At 36.7% G+C, this 18,149-nt stretch overlaps 1 protein-coding gene across 3 annotated transcripts in view; it reads right to left on the reverse strand.

Moving 5' to 3' along the window:
- The window catches only part of TRAPPC8 (trafficking protein particle complex subunit 8), a 54,853-nt gene that overhangs the window by 11,329 nt on the left and 25,375 nt on the right, over window positions 1–18,149 (reverse strand). For 2 of the 3 annotated variants that reach the window (XM_086608634.1, XM_086608633.1), the window contains exons 14-27: window positions 17,302–17,526; window positions 16,109–16,217; window positions 15,169–15,363; window positions 14,847–14,977; window positions 13,720–13,794; window positions 12,903–13,029; window positions 11,710–11,867; window positions 10,447–10,889; window positions 7,202–7,349; window positions 5,814–5,910; window positions 4,860–4,928; window positions 4,703–4,743; window positions 2,773–2,958; window positions 2,109–2,210 (exon numbers count right to left, since the gene is read on the reverse strand). In XM_086608634.1, coding sequence (XP_086464760.1) covers window positions 2,109–2,210; window positions 2,773–2,958; window positions 4,703–4,743; window positions 4,860–4,928; window positions 5,814–5,910; window positions 7,202–7,349; window positions 10,447–10,889; window positions 11,710–11,867; window positions 12,903–13,029; window positions 13,720–13,794; window positions 14,847–14,977; window positions 15,169–15,363; window positions 16,109–16,217; window positions 17,302–17,526 — 2,106 coding nt within the window. Of the gene's footprint in view, window positions 1–2,108; window positions 2,211–2,772; window positions 2,959–4,702; window positions 4,767–4,855; window positions 4,929–5,813; window positions 5,911–7,201; window positions 7,350–10,446; window positions 10,890–11,709; window positions 11,868–12,902; window positions 13,030–13,719; window positions 13,795–14,846; window positions 14,978–15,168; window positions 15,364–16,108; window positions 16,218–17,301; window positions 17,527–18,149 lie in introns of all 3 variants that reach the window. The other variant, XM_086608635.1, reaches the window with a different exon arrangement.

Raw genomic sequence — 18,149 nt, forward strand, 5'->3', positions numbered from 1 at the left:
GACTCTTTTAATTCTTAAATGTGGAGTGAGTGAAGAAGACTGCTGCAAAGTCTCAAATCACCTAATTTGTTATGCCCCACCTCCCATCTCAGAGTTTATCTACTCTCCTCACAGTATAAAGTGCCAACTTAGAAAAAAATTTAGCAGTACCTGAGCATATGAAATGTCTCAATCCTTAGCAGTCCAGAGATGACATGCTCTTAAAATCCAAGTTAAATCTGGGCTTTGGTTACCATGAGGACATAGAATTCACACATTTATTAAAACCAACCACCATTACTCTTGAGATTTCAACTGCATCACAACACAGACGCATTTTTGCTTCCAAGGCACAGAATGCTTCAAAGGAATTACGTTCCTTATGTTGAAGAAGGTGAATACAATAATCAATGTAGCATCTATTTGAATGTAGTTGTAATAATAATAACAGATGAAAAAGAGATTATACACAGAGAATGCTAATAGAGTAGTATATATTCCTCAAAGTAAATTGAAGGCACATTTGGATCCTCCTTGTTACTGGTGGCAGGACTCATTTCTTTTAGTTTGAAATTGAATTTGATGCAGACAACTAGAGTTCCAGTGCAGCCAACAAGAAATTTAAATTTCTATCTGTAGCATGTTCAGTCATTTCGTCTATTTTAGGATGCAGATGTGATTCATTCCTACTTCTTCTCTTCCCACCCATTTGCTAGAACCAGACCTCAACCTACCTTCAGAAGTACAAGTCCACAGTGTTCTCTCTCCTAACTTTACATGTCTACAGTGTGATCTACTGTCCTACATACACATTAAGACAGGAAAGACAACATCAGAGCGCACAGTTGTCATTACACTAATACAGCCTAGCATTGCTCAGCATAGCGTGAGCTCACACGTGCGGAGGCTTTTGGAGCGCGGGGGGGAAAGAGGGTTAAGTGAAAATATCATCTTCAGACATTAGAACTTAACTTTTCCTGTTTCTCAATACCAATGAACACCAGCCAGTTTAGCTCAAACTGCATGCCCCCTTCAATCCGTTCCCATCTATTTCATAGCACAAAGAACTAAATGGAAAAATTATCTTAACATAAAAATACTTAAAGGCTTATGAATCGAAGCTAAGTCCACAGCTTCAGAGTAATTCACTACTTACATTATGGTATGATATATATATAGAATCACATATTTGTCCTGTATTGTTTCCTTGACAAAATTAATGTATATTAACATATAATACTACTTGCTGCAACTTTGAGTGAGATCTCACTAAAAACTATATATGATGTTTGCAACTGTTGTGATTTAGCCCAGCTGGCAACTAAATGCCACACAGCCACTCAAAACCAGGACAGTAGCATTAGTATAAAAAATAATAAATGACACCAAAGCAAGAAGGAAGAGTAATGTACTGCTCAGAAGGCGACTAAACAAGTACAAGACTTATTTCTTCTTTTTTATTTTGCACATCAGTCTTCAGACACAAACTCCATCTCACATAGATGTTTTTACATAAATTTATCCATAGCTTCCATAGTTGTTCCTGATTCACATACCAGGAGACATCCACCAGTTTCTTACAGATGCTATTTTCTTTGAACAATCTAACAGGCTACAAAACTTCAAAGTGATGTAATATGCTAGTAATTGATCAGTTCCAATGGAACTTTCAATATCTTTTTAACTGCTCCAGTATTTCTGCTACTCTAACATTTTTCAAAGGTCTTTACTTAAGAGTTGTGCATAGTAGTAAAATTTATAAAATTGTTTTTGTAATACTACAAATAAAAATCATTCCACCATTTTACTATTAACTTTGTTGTGAAATAATCATTAACTTTGACTTAATACCATTAATAATACCCTGAAATACCACCGAACAGTTTACTCCAACAACTGCTTAGCCGTATACTTACTTATACATTACTTTTCTCATCTTTAAACTGAGCCCAGCTTTTCCATATTGATGACTAATCAAAGTTGAAGTAAGTCAGTCTGAATTATTTAGCAGTAATGTATCTCTGATGTTAGATTCTACAAAAGCACCCAAATTCCACTTGTTTAAAAGAAAACACATCGTCTGTTTTGTGAAAGAAGAAACTGTAAAGGAAAACTTTGCAATAGATTACCTGCTTCTGAGGAAACGAAAAAGCCTCCTTCCCCACTGTATTAAGGGTAACGTGATGCTGGCCCTCCAAAATAAGCTGCTTGTTGTCTTCTACAACATATGCCTAAAGAACATAATATAAAGACATTAGCAGACCAGAAACTATCTTAAGCTTCATAATACAGAACTATTGACTTTCCCTCTTATTTAAGTGGAATATGTACTGTTCAAAACCTAAAGGCTAGTATGATGTATTTATTTTACATGTATGCTTTTCATTTTACAAGCACAGAAAACTGCTGAAGTTTAGACTGCCGATTTCCACTACTTAGTATTTCCATTCTGGTAAATGAGATCCTCTTCAAAGCAGACTGGGTCACTCTTACAGTTCAATGATAAAAGTGAGCATTAACAAATCTTTTGGTTTAAGATTTCAAAATTTTCCCTTTTAAGAAGAGAACCTCGGTACCTCCAGATTAATGTAAAATCACTTAAGGATACTTACTACAGTCACCACTATTAAGACTGCCTTTGCTTCTTGACACCATTTTAGTTCATTTGTCTGTTTCCAGAAAAAAATCTCATCCATAAATTTGGTATGAGAAGGCTTGAAAGTTCAGGATGCCATATTAAATTATTTTCTAACAGATATATTTCAAATTACCAAAGGCCACCACCATACGTACCTTCCACAGTACAACTATGTTCAAATCAACTTCACTGCATCTTTGTATCAATCTGACTGCCTCATCAAGTGGTTGTTTCACAGCCCTTTGAGATGCATGAGGATGAGATTGCACATGTGTTCTTTTAAATTCAGAGGATAAGCTTTGAAAAAAAAAGTCTGCACAAGGACTGGCTGAACTTATTATCTGCAAGAAAAAAAAAGCAAGAAAGAGCGCTCTCAGAACAGGATGGAATCTGACGCAAGTTACTCTAACAGAGCTCATCGCTGTAGTATTTCATTTCCATTATTTTGCTTTGCTTCCTTTGCAAACCTACAGGATGCCACATGTCTTGGTTTCCATGCTTGCCCTGTTAGAGACCAGCCCTACCTAATGAGCTGCCTAAGGTAACATAGGGAAACAGAGCTATAGATTACTGGCCTAAAACTACAAATACCAAACTTGGTATTTATTAATTTGTTAATAAATTATTAACACCAGACAGCCTATTGTGATATATCAAGTATAGCGGAGACAGCTGAAGTGTCCAACTAACTCAAACTCACATGCGAGTCATTATTGCTTATTAATAATTCTGCTCAGGTTCGCAAGAATTACTTAAAGTTAGAACATATGTTTTGCTAGCAATAGCAAAGCTAATACATTGCACAGCATATTCCCCATGTCTAAGTGTCACAGCCAGAAGCACTGTGCTGTTTGTCAAGTTTGTCGTCACTTGTGCTGAGGTTTTTCCAACACCAAAAGCTTGATCAGGAAACAGAGGCTTCAAGACCAACAATGACACTTGGAGACAGCAGGATAAATTAAAAACTTCAGCTTCCTAACTCCTCCCTTTCAAAAACGCCAGTCTTTCCAGAATACGCTGTTACAGAGCTGCTAATTGTTGCACTAGCAGAATACTTATACCCAGGAAGACAATCTGCTTTTGGAGTAACTGTCTAGAAGGGAGGGCCCCCTCTCCATACCTCCCATTAGAGAACATTTTCTTACAAGAAAGCTGAAGTTCATGCAACTCATCAACTTAAAAAATTCAACAAAGGATCATCTACCTCAGATTTTTAGTCTTAACTTCAATTTATATGCCTATAAAATGAAATGGCAGCAAGCAGGGTTTTCTTTGGCTTTTAAAAGCTGGATACATATACAGAAAACGTACACTCAGCATAAAATAAGCTATCTGACATTCAGCTGACTAAATCCACTGTGCTAATGTAGATTTCTGATCTAGTCCAAATGGCCTACTTTCCTCAGGTTTCGGAAAAGCATTCACTTTACCAAAATCATTTGCTAAAAGGATTCTTCTTCATACAATGCCTGTGTGCTTAAAAGATTAAAAGAGCATGGTAGTCTAGAATCTTAAGCTTTAAGAAAAAAATCAAAGAAACAGACTCCTTGAACTGACCTACATTAGCAGTTTTGAAATTCTGTTACCTATATCCATTAGAGGTTGCCAGATTATTTTTAGAATAAGCTGTAATTAGAATGTAACTTATCTTAGTAAAAACATAATTAAGAAAAAAACAACAGAACAAGAATCTGACATCCACAGATCTCTAGTGGAAAACTAGAGGACTGGGAAATATTCAAAAGAACTGCTCAGAAGAGTTGGAAAGGAAGGAAAAAGGTTAGCAAAAACACTAGCATCACAATGCACCCTCAACGTAGTTCAGCTGTGGAGCTGGGAACTTAAAATTCCAGACTATCCACTAGCATACATTAACCTACCCTCTCTTTGTATAAAAAAAAAAAAAAAAAGAGAGAGAGAGCTGACCTAGAAGACCAATAGTTTTTGATGCGCAAAACTCAACATCCCAACTACGAAAGGACCGTTCCCATTTTTAAATTTTTAAAAAACGCTGTCACTGGGATAGCTGCACATGACAGGGATACCTTGCACAGACAAAATATGCAGTGGCACCAGTTCACCTACCTGTTCATTTCCAAAGACAATGTCTGCAAATGTGTAATTTTCTAAGGGATAAAAAGAGAAGGTACTGTTTCAGCATCATGAGAAGTCACAACTTCAGCATACAGCATCCAAATACTATTTTCTTCAAAAAAGTTACCACAGTCAGGAGAGAACCTACCTTCTGAGTTTTTGCATCTTACTGCTTTAAAGCATAACTTTGCTCTCTCTCTGCTAGCAAGTTTGGTATCTGAAAGAAAAACGCAAGATTTTTGCAAGATTTTTTCCCCCTCCTGAATATAATCAGAGTCCCTCCTCATTAGCCAAAAGTCAGCCTTTAAATTTCACAAATAAAAACCACATTGATGATACTTAAGAACTGTAACTAATGAAGCAGAGCAACTGCATGATAATAAAGATTAATTTTCTGTGACTGCACAGTAGTAAAAACGACATATCTTCTGCTGACCCCTCCATCTACTTCTGGAGCACAAAATGAGCTAATATATAAACCAGATACAGAGAAAGAAGGAAGGAACAGAAGACAAAAGATTCAGTTTATCTGACTGGTTCGCCCTCAATATTAGTACAAGAGGAATACACATCTAGACTAATTTTTAAGTACATGACGTGTCAGCATAATTTGTTACATACAACAGCAGCTTTTTTTCCTACAATAGTTAGCCTTTTCAAAAATTAGCAGCTTGTGACATCTCACTAACAATCCTGGTATATTTTTAATAACTGAATAGTTTTTAATAACTGAATAGAGCACTTGTCAAATATTGTGTTGATCAGTTAAATTTAACGCTGATATAAATAACTAGAAGTAAATGAACACTGAAACATATTTCTTGTGAGGCAAGTCATCAGCCAACCCAGACATGGATTTCTCTACATCACAGAAATAATGTACCTGTAAGTTAAGATGATTTTTAAAATTAATGAAGTCTGAAAGTTATCTGTCAATATACTTTTCTTGAAATACTAACAAAAGAAAGGCTGTAGTATGTTTGAAAGGGACAAACTTTTTAGAAATTAATTATTCTGAAAGCCAAAGTCCTTGCAAGACTCTTAACTGTTCTTGTCAGGCAGAAGCTAGACTTGCCATCCTTTTGGAGATAAAGATACGCACCTTTGTCTTCAGAGACGTTAACAGATTTTTGAAGCTTCCAGTGCTTGCTATTACTTGAAACTTGCACTATGTGGAATTCTTTAACACCAGTCTCACTCTAAGGAAGAAACAAAGTTATGTCAAATAAGATCAATCACAATTCTGATGTTCTACATCAAATAGTAAGTGTTCATTGCAAGGCAGCACTGTTAATTTAACTCATTATTCACGCCATCCATAATACAATACTAAGGACAGACAAGAAAATAATTACGACCCACTGTAACATCAAACAAGAGTCCCAGCTCACAGCAACTTCCAAACAAAGTACACAAAGCCACACAAAGAGGAAACAAAGATCCTTCAGAAAAATACCCACAAGCTAGTGTTTTAGATGACAACAACTACAATAAAATCTAAGCTTTTAATGCCAATACAGAACACTGTCCACAAGGCCACTTAGTTTCTAACATTACTTTAGGAATATTGCTAGGTCATAAGTCTCAAACTGAAGAATTTTTTTTATAAATATATTTATACACAGTAAAAAGTAGCTTTTAGGGTTGGTTTTCTTTCTTGGAAAGAGTGAGATGGTAGTGGAAAATTAAGTCTCACACAAATGTTATCTGTTAACTTGTTAAGTACTTTATAAAACATTCCTTCCTCCTCAAAGGAAGAGAGGACAATATTCACTTTAGTAGTTGAAGAAAATACAGAGCATACACACCTTTAAAACAAAATGACAAATCAGCTCAGTGATTCCACTACCAGCTAAGTGTCTAGGAATTCTATAAGCAGAGGATTCAATTACCTTACTTTGTAGTTGAAAAAATGGGAGCAGCTTTACCAAAAAAATGAGTAAATTTACATTAGTGTGGTATGAAAAACTGAAGTGTTTTCATCTGTTTTGCTAAGTCAACAGATCACAACAGACATATCTGTATTTGGATTATATTTGCAAAAACATCTTTTAGAGTTTGGTAATAAATGTAAACACAGAAGCTGCCTTCAAGTTAGAGCTTAAATTTTGACCTTACATTACCACTAATTCTACCAGTGTTTTCACTGAAAGGTTGAGAGACACAGGTTGTCTCATTCAGAACTACCTTGAAAGTTGTGATCATCAGGAACATTAATGAATTTGGAATAAGTCTTCCTAAAAGAAAAGGGACTCCGAACTACAGTGTCGAAGTACGCTTAGGATAGAGATAGTTACAGCAGACTTCCAGGGAGTTGAGATAAAACTTAAGCACTCTTTCCAATAGGAACTGAAATGATTAAATACACAAGATTTACTTAGTGTTTGCAAAGTACTTGTAAAGAAACCTTTTACTTAAGTCTTGGTTCTACTGGTGACACTTGCAGATCTGCTGAGCTTTTTAACAGCATTATTAAAAATAAGAACTTACAGTATTGATATTTTCTACGTCCACAAACACCAACATATTGTCCCCTGTGCCTTCTTCATCTTCAAGTGCATTACTTCTGCAGACAGTAGCTCGAACATGCAGAGACCGGCTAGTACAGATAACTGCAGTGTGCCTTAATACTCTATGGCTAGGAAGGAGAGAAAGAAAGAAAGAAAAAAAAAAGAAGAAAGACATTCTAAACAATCAGGACTGCTGTCCAGAATCTGTCATCAAGAAGTTTAGCTTATGTTTGCCATCAGCTAACTAAGACTATTAGACAATTTATTCCTTTCGATGACCAAAGAGATACTTTTCTTTTTAGCTTCCTATCAAAACTATATTTTTTTTAACAATCATGCTGTATAGGTAGGTGCTGTTCAAACATGTAGTCTCTTAGCCAGTTTGAAATACTAGAGAAAAAGCTTCATATGCTATCATGACAAAAAACACAGAAGTATTTCTGATGCAAGATAACTTGCACAGTGAAAGCAAACAGGCATATGTTGGCACAAGGATATCATTAAGCTATTTCATGCTACCACATGCTTCGGAAAATATGAGTTTTTGAGTAAGTAGACCATAAAAGGCCTGCTAGTCACATCTGCATAAACAGTCACTAAAAATCATTTAGACAGAATATCACAATGATTCAACAAACTCCCCTGAACTGAGAATCTTGCAAGTTTACTTCTAGAATCATCACTACTCTGCCTTTTTTCAGACATGGTCAACCTCCAGGCCAGCAAGCCCTTTGTACAAGTTATATTCTTGGTTTTCTAATGATGAGTAAACTTTCATTCTTGGACATCATCAAAACACATGAGCTTTTCCCACATGAAGCTTTGTGTTACAATAACTTCCACTTGGAAATATTAGAGGCATGTAAAAATTTGATATGCATTACCTACTAAATATGCTGAAACATCATGTGATACTCGTCTGAGGAGGGGAAATCAGTGGTTTCCCAGAACACTCTACTTTACATAAGTTTATTCTGTAGGTTGCGACATTAACAGTTTTGCAGTTAATCTTCAGGCAGATATACAGATGTCTGTATAGCTTTCAAGTGGCATAAGATTCAAAAACTATGCTTAGTCCACAAAGAGTACTGTTAAATAAGATCACATCACTTAAGTTCCCCTGGAAACTTCAATACAGTAGGCAACAAATACATTCCCCAAACAACCATCTTCCATCTCTGAAGCATCTCATTTTCTGAATACTGTGAACCCAGAGGAGAAATAAGTTCTGTTCTTAAAAAAAGAAAGGAAGAAAAAAAATAACTACATTGTAGGGGGACAAATCCCCTATCCCTACAGAGTAGCTTGAAGCCAAATGAAAAGTTAACTTTGACATTTTCAGAAGCTACAGAGAAATCTAAACAAAGGGTGCATCCATGTGACTTTTAGTTTGATTTCAAGAATACACCACTGATCCACTCTCTTGACCACCTTCAACTTACTCAGCTTTGGCTTACATTACAGAGCAACCTCACAGTACTTTACCTTAGTTTCTTTCTCAGAACTAGCCTGGAAAACCAGATCCAGCCACATGCAGACATTCAGTCCACGTGACTAAAGCTCATCTGAAGTAGCCCTGCTCCCCACTATCATCCTGAATATGTCTGCTACAGAGACCAGGTGTGCTGGTTTTGGCTGCAATAAGAGCAAATTTTCCTCACAGTAGCTATTAAAGTGGCTGTTTCAGATTTGTGCTGTAAACACCGTTGACAATACAGGGATGTTTTCCTTATTGCTGAGCAGTGCTTACACAGGGTCAAGGCCTTTTCTCCTTCTCATCCCACCCCACCAGTAATTAGGCTGGAGGTGCATAAGAAGCTGGGAGAGGACACAGCTGGGACAGCTGACCCCAACTGACCAAAGGGATGTTCCATACCATATGATGTCATGCTCAGTATATAAAGCTGGGGGAAGAAGGGGGGCATTCAGAGTGATGACATTTGTCTTCCCAAGTAACCACTATGCACAATAGAGCCCAGCTTTCCTGGGGATGGCTGAGCACCTGCCTGCCGATGGGAACGAACAATGAATGAATTCCTCACTTCGCTTGCATGTGTGCCTTTTGCTTTACCTATTAAACTGTTTTTGTCTCAACCAAAGAATTTTCTTACTTTTACCCTTCCAGTTCTCTCCCCCATCCCACTGCAGGGGAGGGAACGAGCAGCTGTGTGGGGCTTAGTCACTAGCTGGGGTTAAACCACAACACCAGGTCCCCAGCCCTGAATACAGATCCACTTCTCCTAGTCTACACTGCTTCTTAAGGTGGACAGAGACACACTCTCCAGACAAACAAATCCGACAGCTCCATAATAAGTTTCTCTCCCAGAAAATTAAATAGTAATATTTATTAAGTCTTTGATCAGTATTTAGAAGCCAAAACCTAAATCTAGATAAAGCCTGTTGCAGCTTTTTTCCTCAACTCTAGCTATGAGCTCTAAAAGCTATAAGATGGCAATGTAAGAACAGTATTTGCAGGAGAGTGAACAAGAGGGGTAAAAAGAGAAAGTGTTCGTTTCTGAATTTGGCTGTTTCTAGATTGCTACACTAAGGCTTCTTGATCAATCTTTGAAGAACAGGTTTCTCGGAAAAAGCTCTCTCCTGAGCCTTCTTAGCCTGGGACATGGGTCAGACTCAGCAATAAGTGATATAAAAAGTCAACTTGCTTCCTTTCAAGTAAAATTCAAAGAAAGCACTATTTGTTAGCTTGTGGTATCAAACTTGACTGCCCACTGTCTCAAGACAGTCCAAAAAAGAACTATACAACAGCATGCAAGTCAAATTTGACACTTAACCCGTCCAAAGAGAGTAACTTTCATCACAATACAATTACTAACCACATTTTACCTAAGAACAAAATCTGTTGTTCAAAGTAGACAAGATTTTCTTATAACATGCAGAAACAGTCATTTTCTCCCTCGTATCTCAGAAAGATTTCTTCTAGAGAAACTAAATACGAACTGACTTTGTATTAACAGCATTCAACTAGTGCTCCTTCTATTAAATTATTTCAATAATTGCCACTTTGATAGAAGCAGTATAGGCTATGTAATTTCATACAGAAATTAGATCATATAGTAGAAAAAAAATCATTGCTTAGAATAGCAGATAACAGGTTACTTTTACATCATCACAGCAATTGAGAGAATTCAGTAAGATTTACATTTATCTTTACAATGTTTATAATTTGTCTAATAAGTATGACAGAAAAAGTAGATGAAAACTTACCACATTTTTGAGTGCCTTTTAATACTTTCATAGTAAAACAAAAAGTTAATTTCATGGACACCTTCTTCATCTGGTCCTCGTAACCACATCGGCAGCTGCACTGAAGCCCCAGGAAGAAGAACAGCATCAGGAAGTGGGACATGTATTACTTCAGGCTGACCTCCTGTGCCAACCCCAAAGTCTACAGAAGAAGCTGAAGATAGTAGTGCCGTACGCACAGAGGTAGGATCTGTCACAACAGTCTTGTAAGCACTACAGTTTTCAGAAGCTGAAGGACTTAGTGGCGTCAGAACAGCAGTATTTCCACCAAAAGTAAAAAATCCCGGATGTTTGGACACAACCCTCAGAGCAGTAAGAGGACACTTGCTTACGTTCACAAATTCTACATATGCTTTTCTAATTTCTCCACAGAGAAGCCCTGTAGGAAAATTTATAAAGAACACCTGTATGGGAGAGAACAAGAGAAAACAAAAACCTGAACACTCAGCCAAGTTACAAATGGGCATGAAAACAACAAATATATTCAAACTATACTGCTCTCTACAGCTTCCTGAGGAGGGGAAATGGGAGAAGGAGCTGCTGATCTTTTCTCCCTGGTAGCCAGCAATAGGACACATGGGAATGGCTCAAAGCTGTGTCAGGGGAGGTTCAGACTGGATATTAGGAAGCATATCTTTACAGAGTGCGTGGTCAAACACTGGAACAGGCTTCCTAGAGAGGTGGTCAATGCCCCAAGCCTGTCAGCATTAAGAGGCATTAAGGGCATTGTCCAAATAACACACTTGAAATTTTGGTCAGTCCTGGTGTGATCAGGCAGTTGGACTAGATGATCATTGTAGGTCCCTTCCAACTGAAATATTCTATTTTTTAGAGTATTGTCATTGACCACTTAGACCATTTTAATAATCCTAGTAAGGAAAATCACCATGTTTTAATTAATCAACTTGAACAATTTCAGATGAATGGCAAGCAAACAGAAAAAAGCTTCTTTGCCTGCTCCCGTTTCACCTTGAAACTTGGCTACAAAAGTTGTTGTCAAGTAAAATTCTAAAGGGAATACAACAATTTTAGAAGGATATTAATTTGGACACTTCAAGTTTCACTTGAAAAAAACAACCCACAGAAGTTTGGCACTGACAGATGAGAAATTAACTAGAAAGAATTAAGCATTAATAAAGTGTAAGATTTCATTATTAAAATTACATTTATAAGCTTTGGATTCAGCTATTTGCTCAAAACTGACAACAGAAAGTAGCTACATACCTCCAACAAAGGCATTTCTTCTGTAATAATGGGATCTAAACGTCGATCAGGTCCATATTTAATAGATGTTTTCTCCTCTTTTGTGTTATTAAGTCGAGGCCCTTGGATTTCTAAATCTTGTCGTCCTCGTACAGATAAACCATTGGAGACAAACTTTCCTGAAACAATTTTTAAAAAGTGTGATTTTTTTAAAAAAGTTCGTTAAGTTTTTCTCAGAAGTGATGCAAAGCTCCCTATCCAATCTCAAAAATCATTTTGATATTTCTGTTGTTTGGCACATCAGTGTTCATTGTTTAAGCAAAGAACTATTCAAAGAGTACTGTCACACAACACATTGCTATTGTGACTTCAGACAGTCAGTTATCCATTCTTGTGGACTTACTCTGCCCTCTAATAGTTTGACTACAACTAGGGAGGGAAGTGGAGCATGAAGGTGATGCATTTATTTCTTTTCCCAACTTCTGCCAAGCTGGAAGAAAAATGTCACCCAAAATGTTTTTATTTCCTTCAAAGACAGGCCATCACTCTCCAAATGTTTTTTATTCCAAAGGTTTTCAGTTTATAGACAGCTAACTAGATAGCTTCACTACTTGTAGACACTTTCAAACATGTGCTTTAATCCTCATTTCATCTAATCTAAATTTTCCCTGAGAGACACTTTCAGAAGAATGACGCAGCAAAAAAGATCAAGTAATATGCAATTAGCAAGCCATTTATATGCTAATGTAAAGGAAAGAAACAAAATAAAGTGAAGATGCTAAAAAAAATATAATTCTATCAGCCAAATTTAAATTTGGGAATCTATGCAACAATTAGACAAAAGTTGAAAGCTAACAAGGCAAAAGACCCAGAAGAAAAATGAATAGCAAAAGAGTCAATGAGAGTTTTTATAGATTCAACAGGGCATAGATGGAATATTATTTTTTTTTTTTTAACAGTTTCAGAATTTCCACAGATTTAAAAGGAACTTAAGTATGGGTTTGGTAGAGGTTATTTTCTTTTTCATGGGATTCCTAAAGGTGCCAATTCATTATTTTTTGTTCCAGTTGTTTCCCCTCTTTCTACATCCTCACCTGAAGGAAGGCCTTGCATGATGAGGGTCAAACATTAAAACACTAGAGCTTAGTTCTACTCCGCAGAAGCCATGTCTCCCCCTTCCAGAGACACACAACTTAAAGGAATAATACACTTACCTGTCTGTAATCCAACAGAAGAATGTATCCCATCTAATGTCACGGCACCCTGAACAGTGCCAAGATTATAAACGACTCCCAGAATATGTAGCTCCCCTGTTTGATGGGGAAAGAGCTTTAGTCTTGCCTGTGGAGATACGTTAAATTTTTGTTGTTGTTGCTACTAGAAAAAGGTCTTATTACATTTAAATGTCCAATTGCTAAAGACACAGATACATTCGCTTTGCAGTCAAGTCACATGTAACTGCATACAATAACTACAGGTCATTTACTGGATTCGAAGTTTCATATACACAGAATTTACCAAACCAGTCCACAGTTGAGAGATGCTCATTACATTAGGTAATAATCCTAAACCGTAACAAAAATGAACTGTAACAGAGGAAGAATCATAGAACAGTTGAAGTTGGAAAGGACCTCTGAAGGTCATCTTGTTCAACTCGCCTGCTCAAGTAGGGCCACCTAGAGCCAGCTGCCCAGGACCGTGTCCAAATGGCTTTTAACATCTTCAAGTATAGCGGCTCCACAATCTCTCTGGGCAGCGTGTACCCAGCGCACAGTCACCATCTCAGTTAAAAAAAAAGTGTTTCTTGATGTTCAAATGGAGCCTCCTGTGTTTGTGCTCACTGTCTCTTGCCATGTCACATCCTCCCTTCAGATATTTATACACACTGATGAGATTCAGAAGCTCCTGCACTTCATAGATCAGTAATGTCTTCTGTGAGTTTAGTATTAAGTTCAGATCATAAAAAGTCTGAACTCTGCCCTAAAATTCAACACTGAAAAGATCATTTTTAAAACAAGGTATAGTACTTACCACTTTTGTCTCCTCACTATTAATTAAAAATTCTGCTATTGCTTCAGTTCCTATCATATCATCATCGCACATTCCCTGAAAGGAAACAGCTCTTCAGATACTAGTATTCCTAGGCAGAAGTAGTGCCATAAATATTACTTCCCACACCTTTCCTAAAGCTCTCAAGGAAAAAAGCATACAAATTTCAAACTGCAGACAGTCAGGACCAGCAGGTGCTGTATGCCCAGCTTCTCAGGCTTTCTCAATTAAAGAAGCAACCAGAGAGGCCAGTAAACATTCACTAATGAGAGAAAATTAAGATTTATAAATTGGAACCACTCCCAATCAATTTCACCAATTCTCACATAAGTATTTATCATTTCATTAAGTAGCAGTTCAGAACAGAAGGGAAATCCTTGGGACTTATATGAAATCTTGTTTCTAACTCTGGCTAACACTTAACAGCATCTTTACAGATCACTATAAATGTTTTTGGCCAGGAAACCAAATTATTAAGGAATTTACTGTAATAGTCAGTATTAGAACATATTAAAATCTTAGAAATACAAATGTGAGAACAGTCCTTCAGAGGGAATTTTTGGCAGCATTAGTTGAAGTGTTAAATTAAGCAGTAGTAAGTAGTTCACCTAAAGTATTCAAAACATTAACTTTCAATACAATAAATTATCATCTTTCTTCTAATCGAGATACCAAGATGTTCCTATGTCATACCAGCACAGTTTTTCAGAACACACATTCCACTACCTATAGTAGCTCAAGTAAGAAAAAGGTATTTGATAACATACATAATGACATTGCAAGTCATTTCTGCTGGTCAAGGCTAGTGTGACTCAAAACAGATGTAGCACATATACAATAAAATGTTCGAAGTATTTTGCTTTGCATTAAGCTTTACAATACTCATTACAGCACATTTGTTAACTTGGCTGCTTTATGCCCTACAGATCTAGGAAAATCTAAATAACGCATAAAGAAATTCAGTAGCTACTTTTTCTTTTGTCTCTTTAGAAATTTACACTTAAACCAGCCATTTTCATACTATAATAATTTTGAAGACTTCAGTTAATATACACTCCATAATTGTGGCTGCTTGGTTTTCGTTGAAAAAAGGATGAAGCTTTCCTTACCAGCTCTTTTGTTTCTCCATCATGCTTTGCACTTAAGTCCTTAGGTTGAAACTTCCACAGCAATGAAAGGTCAGTCAAAAGAAGCGGAACTTTCAGCGGGTTTCGGAAGGACACTTCTACAGTTATTGGTTCTATTGAAAAAGTGCAAGAAAATCATGACAACAGGCTACCCCACCACAATCTGAACGTTCACCTAACTCAAGGCATTGTTGTGCTAACAACCTGCACAAGAACATTGGTTTAAATCTACATTAACGCAGGAAATATTGTACAAATTTATCAAATTCACTTTATTTCTGAAGTGTATAAATCTTAACCTTACCTTCTATCACAGCAAGTGGAAATCTGGAGTTATCTGAGTAGCGATTTAAACAGAACTGTGTTGGTTGAAAGTTTGAAGGTATTATTCCTTTATTTATTGCAGAAACAACCTGCTCCTCAAGTTCCTTCCACTGTTGTGACGATTCCGAGTCATACTCCTGATCCAGACTTACATGTGTAGCTGCCTGCTTTTCACCTAATATGAATAAGGCAATCTTAGAAGATGGTAATAGTGGCACGCAACAGTTGCAACAAAGTGAGCTGCACTGACAATTTGGTAAGTATTGTTAAAACGTTAAGTTCTCACTCACTGTTGTTTTTACGTCACAATTGATTTAAGTCAGTGAATTGCAAGACGTTTTGAAATACATACAGAGAAGACAATACTAAGGATAACTGAATATTCTTCTATTTTGCAAATTGGGGAATTCCAAGATTTTAGCATGCTACATGGTATACTCAGCTTACAGACTATTTTTACTTTATGACAGAATACAGCCCCACAGCAAAGCCCTGGTTTACATAAGAGTTTCCACCGAACTTACTTTATTCAGGAATCAGTGTTTCAAACATTTCATCCAATAGAAAGGTAACTGTAAGCTAATTTCTAGCATTAGCACTAGCATCTAGCATTTGCTAAAGCATTAATGATACCTTTCATGAAGTTCACTACAGACTTGTGTTGAAGCTTTCTAGCTACGAAAAATACTGTAAGTCAACACCTCTGCATATGTGGATTTCATATTTACATAGGAAGTCTGAAAACACCTAGCAAGCAGATACTAAGCTTAAGCTTTTTTTTTGAAATCCGATTTCAGAAGGTACCTTGTCACATTAGTTTTACGCAACGATAGATTTTTCTTTTTAAACTACACCAACACTTGCATATATTTTGGTTCCATAAATAGGGGACTTCGATCTGTTTACATAAAGTTTCTAACCTTCTGCTGGTCTTCGATCATGCCCAAAGAAAACACGAGTTGCTGCGCTGTTAATATATGGTAAAGGAAGCTGTGGTAAGGGACCATCAGGCGATAGCTGGGTTACGTTCTGGAGCAAAGGAGGAAAACAGTGTCATGACATTATGCAAACACATGATGCCCATGCTGTGCATTACCAATGACTGAATGATAAGGAAGCCAAGTTATAAGCACCTAATGTTTGAACAGGTAGTATTTTTAAGAAGGAATGAATCATTTCAATTAACTGTTTTGATAGTTTCTTCTGCTTTGACAGTCTGAAGTAGTATTTTTTTCTTCAATAAGAGTTTAAAGTTTGTGAAATCTTTGTGGAAAAAGAAGAAAAATTATTTTAATCCAGGATTCTAATCACTATTGCAGCTGCATGGCTGTTATAAGCTTTATTTGATGCAAAGTTTGACTTTAACTCAGAATTTGATGAACTACATTCACTACAAGACCACCATTACACGAGGCTCACCACAGCTGAGCTGTGGACTCAAACACCAGTCTCAAGTAAGGCCTACCATAACTTAAGAAACATCACAGAAATTCTGTTTACAAGCTTTAAGACAGTAAGTAACCACACAGTGGCAAGTTGTGTGGTGACATCAGCACTAGACATCCCATAATGTACATAGTATGCTACAATCCAAAATCACTCATAAGCTTACAGCCAACTCGATGAGTCACTTGTTCTACAAAAACATCACATTAAAGAATAAAGCTCCCTATGACATGGATGGAGAGTACTTTATAGAACCAGAAAAGGTGAGAGTTACCTAGCCTTTATTAAATATTTATTATCAAAAGCTTCAAAAATCCTTATAAATTAATCAAAATGAAACATATTCACATCCTCTAAAAGAAATGGAACTATCACAAGCTGCAATTCAGTCACTGACCTCAAAACGGAGAGTTCATTTTTACTGCAATAAACCACATACAAAGAGTCACACTAATACCCATCAGTGGAAGTACACTTAATGCACACATAAGATGCAGCATATTTAGTTTTTTGAAGGCTAAAGTAAAAAATGAACACATCAACTAGTTAAAAAAACACCTTGGAACAAAGCAGGTATGACAGAAAACCATTTAATGAGTTAACAGAAAATTACTGGTAACAAAACTACCAATTACTCAAGGAATAAAGACAAGGAAAAGTCATTTACCTTATAAACATAAAGATATTCTCTTAAAAAAGCTCCTTGCTGAGCTGGAGGTTGTTTACTATCATTGATCAAGATATGCCTGAAGGCAGACACAGCATTGTCAAGCTGACGAAGAGTGAAGGACTGGCGACCAATCGTGAAGTTAATATGGTCTTCTGCGAGAGACCAACCTTTCCCTTTGTAAACCTGCATGGCTTGACAGTAGCAACGTAAGGCATGTTTCTTCTGCAAGAAAAAACAAATAAGATTATTTCTCAAATAATCCCATTAACCACTCATAGTAATCATAATATCAGGAAGATTGAACAGTAAATCAGAAGAGTTACTGAAGTTTTTAAGCACTACTCTCACTATGTCAAGTGTAATGTTTGCAGAATTACTTCTCGTAGCATCTGGTCAATACTAACCTAAGCACAGAAGCGTTGCTTCCTACAGTACGGAGCCTAGTTTGCAGATTAAGTTCATGTTTTCAAAGACTAGTGTAACAGGCAGTAAGCTAAAAAAGCAAGTAACAGAAGACGACTACTTTTAAAATATAGTGATCAGCATTGCTTTAGGACTGACTGATAAAGTCCACAGAGCTCTACTGCCAAGCCTCAGGACATAAGCTACATCTAACACTTTTCATTTCACTTCCATAACCAAGCTTTTGGAGTGACACTTCCAGTCGATTGTTGTTCAGTAGACACACTTGGGACAAAATCCATGCCAAGCAAACCAACAAAACACAGCCCTACAGTACAAAATACAAAATTACCAATCACATCAGCCATTGGGAGATAGATGCTCTGCTCCCAATCAACTCTACAGATCCTTTCTTGTACATACATCAGGACTTGGGCATTCAA

This window comes from Tauraco erythrolophus, chromosome 3 (assembly GCF_009769465.1).
Source record: "Tauraco erythrolophus isolate bTauEry1 chromosome 3, bTauEry1.pri, whole genome shotgun sequence".
NCBI classification, from domain to species: Eukaryota; Metazoa; Chordata; class Aves; order Musophagiformes; family Musophagidae; genus Tauraco; species Tauraco erythrolophus.